An 11,384-nucleotide genomic window follows, 5' to 3' on the forward strand; every position below is an offset into this window, starting at 1 on the left:
GGGGGATGAATGCTCGTTCTGCAAAGCTTTGGCATATGTACTCTCGGCTCGTGTTCAAGGAAAGATGAGTATCTCGCAAGGCTAGGAGGGTCTCAGGAGCCCAAAAAGGCGAGATCTGTTGCATGTTCTGAACAGATCTCCATCTTTCCTCCAGGACACTCCTTACATCACTGGTGGCTTTATTGACCATCTGCGACAACTCCAGAGATGCAGAGGATCCAAGCTTGAAAAGGCGGCACGCAATTTTCGCCGACATGAAGTGTAAGATATCATTCGACAAGTCATAGCCGAGGGCAAGGGTTGTGAGCCTCGCCATGAAGAACAGCATGAACGATTTATATGTTGTTCGTCCAAGAGCACTGCGCTCCAGAGTTGTCTGTAAGGCAACGCGAATGACAAGCCAAAGTGGAGACCGCCTCCACGGCAATTTCACGCTGTCCCACAGCACATCATCTCCGATGCGCTTGCGGATGCGAGGAACATCAGCGATGCTCCCGAGGCCACGCAGTATACCAGTCAGGAGTTCCGTGATATATCTTGGATGTGAAGTGTCCCTCTTTTCGAGAACAGTGGATTTAGCCTTTTTCCTTGTCGCCGCCGCATCAAGGACATCCTGATCCATACAAACAAGAAAATTCGCGAGCTCGGTGGCAAAGGTGGCATTATCAATGTTCGTATCTGGAACTGTGATAGCAGGTCCAGGATAAGAACAGATCAGCTTTCCCTTTGCGCCCATTACTGCGGTGGGGTCAGGAGAGACCTCAAATGACTCGAATATGGTCTCGGATTCGAGTTTTCTCATGACCACCGCAGCATTTTGTGCGCGAATCATATATACAAGGACATCTGAAAATCGATACTCAACACAGAAAACAATGCAAATGAGATGAAAACAACAGACCTTCAGTGCCCATAGCATTGATTTGAGATTCGACTTCCTTTGAAGACATCACGCTGAATCTGATTGAATCTTTGAGATTGCGAAGCATTTTCAAGCTGCTCATCCAAAGAAACAGCTTATTGGATGGCAGCTGGTGACTGAAGGCGATAGCAGCATCAAATACTGCCTGAGATAAGACCAGGTCGTTCTCGAGGGATTGGTCACTCCCTTGCGGTAACTTGAGGGGAAGGAGGACATGATTGATGATATATTCCAGGCTAGGTTGATCTTTTGACTTGGAAAGACGATTTGCTGTTGAATATTGAGCCATGTTGCTGATAGTACGAGAGAGAGGAACCACTGACGGTGAAATTTGGCCCCTCTACTAATAAGGAACCCCTAGGCGCTTGTCCTCACGCCTCAGTGCTGGGATTGGATTCGCACAAAGCGAGAACCTTTGTGCACAATGCATCACACTGGCAGAAGCTTCCCATCAGATCTGAGAAGTGGCATCGATATGAGCATTGAAGCTATACCTTGCGTGTACTAGAAGTTCGAAGGTTTGATGCTTAACTCAGATAAGGAACTTCGTTCTATTTCGTCTGCCTTATTACCTTGCGGAGCAAGGTCTATGAATGCGGCGTGACCTGTGGTGGTAAACATCACAAAATATACACGTGATCATCGCGAACCGTCTGACACCAGACACACCAAAATGAATTAGACTGCGTTATTGCTGATTCTGCACAGAATTACATTATGGCGAATGAGATAATGGTACAAAGTATCTTCAAGAACGATCCTCCCGAACAACAATTACACTACTTTTTTAAAATCCATCCGGCAAACTCATTTCATCACTGGCCCTCACACATATGCCATGCTATGAACGGCCCGAGGTTCGATAACAGCGCGAACAATTAACCTCGAGGTTGTTTCAACCACGCTGATGCAAAAGCACACAGCATATGCGAGGATGGTATGTGCTCCAATATCCAGAGCATACGAGAGCGCGAATGCGTCCAAATTGATTTATACCTGAAACCTGTCCAAGATATGAAAAAATGCATAGTGACAAAGACTACTCGCCTGAATATGAACCACGACTCCAATTGATCGTCTGACCTGCGATTCTACAAATGTAGCTGCTTGCCATCATTTCTGTATGAAAGTCAACAGCCTGGCGCATTCCGCAATTAGATATGAGCAAATGACTAATTCAGATTATGTCATCACAACAGGTGTCATGGACTTCATTCACAGCGGACAATACGACGAACGAACGACATAACCATTATCAAAAATGCGGCAAAAGAGAACACAGAAAGTCCGTAAGTTAATTGTCAGGCAAACAGCCGAAGCACCAATTTCTTAACTGACCACTCGAGGAATTTTGAGAGCAGCATCTCTCAACCGTTCTGCTAACAGAAGTGTATCTGCATACACCACTGTAGTATCTAAGTCGCGTGCCATTTTCTGAGCGATTCCTCAGTAATAAATTAGGGTAAAAGACGCCAACATATAACTAACTGACGTACGATTAAACTCTGCTGGATCTGCACATAACACTTGATCTGCAAGGATGGTAGGAGAGTCTGTATAAATCATTCGAGACCCGCTAGACTCAAAGGCTTCTTGGACAGCGGCCGCAGTCTGAATGAAGATATGGGGAGTGCCGCGAGATTGGTGTTCGACTGATGAGACACTCATCAACGATAAATAATGCACATAACGAATTAAACATACTAAATATAAAAGCACATTCGGCGTTGGAAGTCTTCAGCAATTCGAACACGCTAAGCTGCATCGTAGACCCCTTCGACACCCTTTGGAAGATCTTCGTATAGAAGACGAAAGAATGCGAGAACTGGTAGAAGACACCGAGAGACGTTTTAATGAAGGTGAATATGGACCCATATGAAAGTTTACAGCCTTTTGTATCATGCTCAGAATGTTGTGCGTCTGAACGGCGAGTAATCAAAGATATTTGGCCCTGTTGATATTGTGGGCTAGTCAAATTAAGCGAAAGAGCTCCGCAAGGTAAAAAGTCGGCAACGCCGACCCCTAGTTCCTAGGAGGGTACTAGGAAGTTCGAACACAGAAAGCAAGTGACAGTCTGCTTACAAATTCTGTATGAGTCATCTATCTCAGAGGAACAGGAAAAGCAGCGCCATTATGCTCAGCTCTGAGTCTCCGACACTAACCCCTTGGTCCTTGGAACGATTATAGGTCACTTCCTTCGTCTATCATGATAAAGGGCCGTCTAGGGGAGACTAGTACTCCTTCCATCCGCATCGGGAGTCCATCGCAGTAACATACTCCACAACCTTACTGCCTACATCTGAATCTTAGCTTTACGAACCGCAGTAGGCCGCGACATTTTGTTCGAAGAACTTTCCGTTGGAACGTAGGATTCGTCAAGCGCCACATTATAGGCGGCTAGGCTGTCCACCCTAAGATGGCATAGTATGCCTCATTGTTGCCCAAAATTTTCTTGTACGTACGTCCTTCTACATCAGATCTTGCCTACATAAATATGTTTGTTGGTCCACCACGAGAACACGCAACGCGGTGGTGGAGTCGGGGTCATGCGAGGTGCCCACTCAAATCATGAATCCCGATAAGCATGAAAACTTGTCTGGGTGTTAGTCTGCTTTGCTATCAGTTTTTCTCACCTAGGAAGAAAATCAAATGCATTATCGATCTGATAGTGATTTGATTTGTACATCGCGACTGGACACATGATTGAAGCGACTTGGGCAAAAACCCGCAGGGTTTCTTAGCCCGAAACATCGACCCGAACTTAGCAGAAAGGAGTCCGAGAGTGAGTCGTGATGGGCCCCTACACCTATTCTCCAAACACCGAACCGCTGATGGCGAGGATCATGTGAGGGGAATGAAAGAGGAACAGAGAAGCTTCCCATTACAGTATGCTCCAAGGGTTAGAGGATAGGGGATGGACTTTTCTGACTTTCCTAGATGAAAGAACCAGAGGCCCTGTCCTCCGCCTCATTACGGACACTGTAATAAAGTTCTTCCCGTTCAGAGCTCAATGTCTACGTCTACCTTCTGCAGCAAATAGCGACACGCCACAACTACATTCACGACATGTAATATGTAGACCTAATTAGAAAGATTGTTCCGGTGCTCTATTCAATCCATCGTGTATTCGTGTATCAACAACTTGGTTATCCCCCACTTTCAAACCTCGCCTCGACTACGCGCTTCCGCAAGACTCAACTCAATCGCAAATTTCAAATCCTCGTCCATTTCGTCTGAATCCAGAGGCGCCAGGAGCTCTCCCTCGGACCGCCTATCATGAATTTCCATGCTCGAAGAAAACAAGGCACTAGACGTGCGCAAGATAGGTGTGCCAACATGTGGGGATGAAGCTCCATAGGATGAAGGCGGCGACCGTAAGGGTGTACTCCAAGCAGAACGAATATGCTCTAGGCTGCTGGTCGATGAGGAGATGCTAGAGCTGATCGAGGGAAAGTGTTCGAAAGAGGACGATGCGCTGCGAGCCACTTCCGGCAAAGACCTTGTACCCGTCGAAGAACCGGGCAGGGATGTAGGTATCCTGAGTGGGCTTATGGTAACGCCAGCTTCCATAGGTTCCGGGACGAAGACAGGAGACACCTGTACTTTCTTATTGGTCATGGGAAGGGCGGCGCGTGGATAGGTACGGGAATAGATAGAACTGGGAGAAGACTGGTTGGCAGAACCACCCGCTGTCAAAGAACTTGAAGCGACTGGCAAGAAAGTTTCGTCTTCAAAGTCAACCTCGAAGACACCCTCATCGAGGGTATGGGAAACTCGGCGATGCTCCTCTTCCTCGCGGGAGAGCATTAAAACATATTCTACTGCCTCTGATTCCGACAGTCCAAGTACGTTTAGAGTGGAACGTTGCTCGCTTTCTCGCCCCATGGTATGCCGCGCATATGCATTCTCCTCTTCTAATTCACGTTTGGATTCGTTGATGACCTTGTGCAGATTGTATCGCTCTGCAACGTTCGATCAGTTGAGAATTTACAAAGAGTAAAACGTGCATACGTTGTCCTTTGGAAGTTGGGTTCCTATTCGCACGAGCATGTTTGCTTTTGTGCGGAGCATCACGGTGGTGTACTTGTCCCACCTTCCATGACATCACCCTATTGTCAGCAATGATGACTAAAAGTTCTTTCTCAATCACAATCTTGCTGACACCTCCAACTTCGCGGCCCGGTCCAGTACGGGGAACCGGGGACGAAAACAACCTAAGAGGCTCCAAGGTGAGCGCGTCCCATACCGTCGTTGTCCCGCGTGCAGAGCCTGTGGCAAAAACGACCGAGCTCCAAGCAAGCGCAGTCACGGCGTCATCCTCGTGAGCCTCGAATCTACGGGAGGGTACGACGGAAGAGGATGTTTGAGGGGTGTCCCAATCATAAATGCTAACGGAACCTAGCAAATCACCAGTAATGATGAAATTGCAATCATCTGGCTGAGCTGCAAAGACAGGTTCTATGATGGAGTTGTGTCCGAATGAAGGATCACCAAATGCGGTAGTTTCGTATTTGCCGGATGTGAGGTCAACTACAATACGATAGAAGAACGAGTGATCGGAGTACCCGATGAGTAGCGCTGCTGTTGTCTGTGAGCGACGACGGACACGTAGCACAGTTGGTTGAGGTTTGGGTATGAATGCATCCTGGGGAGATGGTTGCCCCTTGGAGATGGGCGACACGATGCGATGTTGTGCAAACGATGCCGGGCTGGATAAGTCGTCCGAATGGACTTGTCGGGACGATGTCCAGAAGATAATGTCTCCACTACTTAAAGCACCTGCGATGATGCCATCTGCAAGAGCAGAAGACACCTTAAGGAACGGGTTGACCACAAGCGATTGGAGCTGCTTGTCACTAGACCACAAGCACACAACCGTCTTGGTATCCCACAACTTGACTTGCCCGTCGGCGCCTCCGGATACAAATCGGTTAACAGCAGGATCCAACGCAATCTCGTTCACAACGCCATCATGATGATCTTCGACTTTGCATCTAACTAGCTTTGAAGATGCACGCCCAGGATCCATGACCCGAGCAGCCGTAGTCACCGCCACTTCCCCGTTACGCTTTCCCCAGATAGCCCTGGCAGTGCCACCATCGGAAGTGAGACTGCAGGTAGAGACGTTGGGTGTAAATTCAACATTAGGATTTCCTATACCCAATCCTGTTCCGGCAGCATCGAGGTACCTCTTAAGAACTCTGCCGCTGAGGGGAAGTGAGCGAGCCACTACTCCGTATTGAATTGAAGATGTGAGGAGACCAGACTCAGACATCAAATGGACGCCGTCGATGGTAGTGTCTTGAGGGGAATGAGTAATCGTCCCATTCCGCGAACGTTCCCAGCGTCTGAGATAAAAGATAAGAGCAGAACTGAATGAGACACATCTACAAACCTCCTCAAGTTATGCCTCATGATAAACTCCTTTCGCCAAGTGCGTTCTGACTTCCTCAGTAAGAGAATCCTCTCATTCTCGAGGTCATTCTCGGGTCCGATCCCAAGAAATTGGTTGATAAAGGCCCGATACCATGTATTATCATCATTTATGTGTTCATTGAAACGCCGGTTTGTCCTGGAGAGTGCAAGAAGCGACGGGGGGGAGAGGAATGAAGTGATGTGAGTAAGAGACTCGGCGGGAATGTCGAGAAGACCAGTGGTGCTTTGAAAGATTCCATGACGGGATTCTTGATAAGAGTTGATTAAAGTTGGTTTGGCTGTCAAGTTGTCTTTTCGGAATGTGTCTATAAACCTTATGGGCATATAATAGTAAAGAGATTCGAATGGCTTTAGTTGCGGACGCAGAAGACTGTCTGCGATGTGGTAGGAGAAGGTCAACTATCAAGATGACTAAATTCCCAGTATTTGATAAGAGGAAGATCGTGTGATTATGAGACTCTATTTAGTGTAGATCCGAGCCACTGCACTATCAATGACTCCGTCACAGAATCTTTGCCTGTTCGTCGACACGATCTTAGGGTGGTTTGGCTGGACCGAGCGTAGCTCAAGGTGCACTTCGATTGTGTCAGACTTTGAAACGGAGAAAAAATGTAGGGATCGCTATTGCTTTGGTGATAAATTTGCAAATTGTCCGCGAAACAGAGTGTCAAAAGGGAGAGGTGGGTGGGTACAAAAGAAAGGATGTCCAGAGTGAGAATGAATCCAAGCGAGCTCGAGCTCCTTGTCGAAGGAAATGAAAGGAGCGAACGAAGAAAAAACTTGAAATGTCGCTTCCGCTCAGTTGGACGCGTGATACCAGAAACTTCTGCAGGCTCCGTTTTCCGGCACCTTGCTAAGCGATGCAGAGGCCCTTGTCATTTGCCAACGTTAACGATTCTCAAAGTAAATGCAATCTATATAGCCTTCCTGCTGGGCAGTGGATATCATTTGCATATTGATTAATTAATTTACACCGAGCAGTACTGACAAAAATGTTCCGACATCATATAATTTCTAGTTCACCATGCCATCCACGCAACGAAAGACTATACAAAAGTGTGAATTCAAATTCCAGTTCGGTCGTGCGACTCAAACATACCTTCGGGTATCTCCTCACAATGGCTTTGCGAGTTTCGTCCACGAGCAAGATCCCCAAAGCAAAGGTGAATGGAAGACCCCAGAACATCCCAGGGATAGGCCTCATGTAAAACACCCGCTGGAAGCCAGCTCCATAGAGGTTCACGATACAGATCAATATCGTACCCGTCATGCCGACAAGTACCAGCAAGTTGCGACGCGGGCCCCATAGAGGATTTGATTGCAATATCGATACTCGGCGGTTGCGAACCGATAGAAGAGTCCCGTACTGTCCGATGGCCACCGTCACATAGCTAGTGACTCTTAGAATTAGCATCGCGAGAGCAAAAAAAAAACGACGCACTAAATGGATTCACCAACGTAGACGAGCTCGGTTAGTTGTTCGGAGGTGAGAAGAGGTTGGTTTGCCCCCCAATTGTTGAAAGCCAAGATAACGTCATAGAATCTGAAGCCGTGTTGGCTCATGTACAAGAACCACATCGCCATCGCGCAGGGCCATAACATCAGTCCATAGAACTGGGCGAGTATATATAAGCACGTTTGGGTCACCTAGGCCATGAAACGTACCAAGTAGACATGGAAGAAAAGGCGCCAATCCGTAAGCCTATCGGTCCTGGCGTTGCGTGGTTTGCGCCGCATCAAGTCTACAACAGGAAGTGAGCACTGGAAAGCTGATGAATGCCTGAGCACCCACCCCACTCCGGCTGCTCATACATTAGCGAGATGGACATGATGACATCGTTGGTGATGCAATAGCAGACTTGTTGATATGAGTTCATGGGAAGCTGCATGCCCATTAATACATTTGCGAGGACCGCCATGAATTCCGAATAACTTCCGGCCTGCGGCACCATAAGTACCTGAACCCGCTGAGATTATACTGCTCCCGCAGATGCGACTTACAGGCATGAGATACAATGTGACTTTCTTCAGGTTATCAAAGACCAGCCGGCCCATCTCTATCGCGACAGGGATGGAAGCAAAGTCATTCTTCAACAAAATCAACGCGGCTTGAGAGTGATGGTATTAGTGTCATCGAAAAGACCATCAGAAAAATCCATACCAGCTTCTTTGGCCACATCACTACCGCTACCCATCGCAACACCAATATCAGCAGCTTTCAGAGCGGGTGCATCGTTGACACCGTCACCAGTCACAGCCACAGTATTGTCGCCGCGGGCCTTGATTTCCTCGACGATCCTCATCTTTTGATCAGGCGTGGTGCGGGCAAACACAATTTCAGTGTATTGCCCGACGATGACATTCCAGTCAAACGGTGTGAGAGATGCGACATCTTCTCCTGTAAGTACTAGGGAGCGGATAGGATCATCATCGGATGGCTTGATAAGATAATAATCTTTCGGCGAGACCTTCTCAGATGCAGCGGCTCGGACATCCTGGATGGTGTCAACAGCATGCTGGGTAATGATACCAACCTGAAAATGGGGGTCAATAGGGATTTTGTGGCGGCGGAAAATAAAGAAAAACTACCTGGCGTGCAATAGCTAGAGCAGTAAGCTTAAAATCACCAGTGACCATAAAGACCCGAACTCCAGCTCGTCGAATAACACCAATCGATGGCAATACATCCGGGCGAGGGGGATCGCGAATTCCAACTAGGCCAACCAAAGTTAAATCGCACATTTCCGAGTACATGAGATCTTCCATGTCGTTCGGCTGAAGTCCAGTCTTGATTTCTTCTATGGGTTTCCTACATCTATTACCTCGGCAATCGATATTAGATGTCAGGGTGCTAAGTCGAAAGTGCTCATACTCACAGCATGAGTACTCGTTGGCCTTCGCTTGACCAATCCTCTTGAAGCGTGGCGAGCGTCTGCTTCGCCTTACTTGTCAACTTGACGACCGTCCCATCACTCTGTAGCACACTGCCGCAGGAAGGGAACAAAACATCAGGAGCTCCCTTGACGAACATCCATGTCGACTCTACGTTCTTTTCAGCAGTGTTGACCTTGGAAACCACGGAAAGCATCCATTTGTTGCGGGAATTGAAAGGGATCTCAAACTTCTTCTCATATTCCTGCTGAAGAGTACTGGCATCCACACCAAGCTCCGGAATTGAAAGGGCCTCGGAGAAACGTAAAAGGGCAGTATCAGTCGGATCGCCCTTGATCGCACGATCCCGCACAGGAAGGTGGTTAGTTGTTGCGTCGAATTTTGCGCCGTTGCAAAGCCTCGCGATCTGATGGAGTGTCTTCAATGCAGAAAATACTGCAGGGTCTGATGCCTTCGTAACTCTCTCGTTAATTTCGTCGACACCAAATACGTCATCAAGGAAGGCAATGTTCTCTACCATCTGTAGGTCCGTCAGCGAGCTAGTAACAAGAGCTGATGCATCGCTCATCTTACCATCTTTCCCTCAGTCAACGTGCCTGTCTTGTCGGAACACAATACAGACATGCATCCTAACGTCTCGATGGTCGCCAGGTTCTTGACCAACACCTGACGTTTAGCCATGCGACGGGCAACAACAGTCAACGAGAGTGCCACACAAATCGGGAGGCCCTACAAGATGTCAACTAAGAAGGAAATATAAACTTTCACTGCTGGCCACTTACCTGGGGAACGAAAGCAGTCAAGCAGCCAATTGAATTCACGATGGCAACAGATGCGGTAGCATCATACCCAGGATACGTTGTCCGTAACCAAACGCCGTATAGAAGAATTGACAAGCTGAAGAAAAAGAGTGCGAGACACGAAATGATTTTGGTGAAAAACCACACTTCTTTTTGGATGGTGGTAAGCTTGAACTTTGTTTCTCCCGACATCTTGACAAGGCGTCCCATGACGGTCCTATCTCCCGTGGCGAACACAACACCATGGCATGTCCCTTGCACAACAAAAGTAGAAGTCAGTGCGAGATTACGAGTCTCCAGAGCATTCTCGGATGTTGCATCAAGAGCTCCCGGTACCATTTCGCTGCAATTGGACTTCAGCCAAATTCCAGTACCTAGGACAAGGAACAGACCTTTCACCCGTCAGGAGAGAGCGATCAAAACGAAGGTCGGACGATGCCTGCACGACACGCATGTCGGCCGGGACACGGTCGCCAGCGTTGAGCACGGCAACATCACCAACTACAATGTCAGAAGCTTTGATTATTTGTTGGTTTCCGTCCCTAATGACCACAGCCTCATGTGCAATCAGAGATTTTATCGACTTCATGATTCTGCTCGCGTTCCAATCGACCAAAGCATAGAATGTAGCAGAAAGAATAATGACGAGGAGCTGTAGTTGATGAGAAGGGGGAAATTGACCACTAAAGTTGAAAGTTACGAACCAACAGCACGGCAACACCAAGAGTGAAGGCTTCAGGAGGCCCGAGTGGTTTATAGCAGAGCTAACACGCATATCAGAAAAGTCACTGATGACAAGTGAACAGCGGCACTCACGATAGTCAAGATAAAAGCGATCCACATGAGAAAGTTGAAGCCACCAAAAACATAATTAAGCGCTTTCTTCCAGTAGACGGTAGGTGGGGGACTAATGACATTCTTGCCATCATTCTCCCTGCGACGAACAGCGGCAAGCTCCAACCGACGGTGGGATGACTGGAATACCGGGTATATACTTCGTCGACACTCAGTAGGTGGGCATCTATGCTTGCAATTGCGTCCGCTGGATCTGGCGGTGATTTGGAAGCCGTTTGACTCTGTTTCTCTTCGGCGCGAACTGATAATGTACGGTATCTGTTCGTCGTGAGGTCAGCGATATACCGCACGGGAGGTGATGCGAATAGAATACAAACGCGATTTGAATGCCATAACCTTTCCCGGCCCCGGGCTCAGGAGAGGGTGTTGCGCCCGACATCGAAGCAACTTACTTGAAGATCTTTGCTTCCTCCTGTTATTTATTAAATACTATCATCAAGGCAATGCATCAACTGTGCCTTACCAGACGCGAGAATTTT

The 11,384-nt window shown here is 47.9% G+C and overlaps 1 protein-coding gene across 1 annotated transcript; it reads right to left on the reverse strand.

Annotated features, from left to right (window-relative positions):
- Positions 1-2,251: 2,251 nt before the first annotated feature.
- BJ212DRAFT_1487584 (uncharacterized protein) lies at positions 2,252-2,687 on the reverse strand (the record flags this gene model as incomplete). Its single annotated transcript, XM_041341295.1, has 3 exons — positions 2,252-2,367; positions 2,419-2,574; positions 2,627-2,687. 3 exons carry the CDS (start codon positions 2,685-2,687, stop codon positions 2,252-2,254), a joined length of 333 nt encoding a protein of 110 aa, XP_041186144.1.
- Between the last annotated feature and the right edge of the window lie 8,697 nt (positions 2,688-11,384).

The sequence above is a fragment of the Suillus subaureus genome, assembly GCF_016647635.1.
Source record: "Suillus subaureus strain MN1 chromosome Unknown BJ212scaffold_89, whole genome shotgun sequence".
Lineage (NCBI taxonomy): Eukaryota > Fungi > Basidiomycota > Agaricomycetes > Boletales > Suillaceae > Suillus > Suillus subaureus.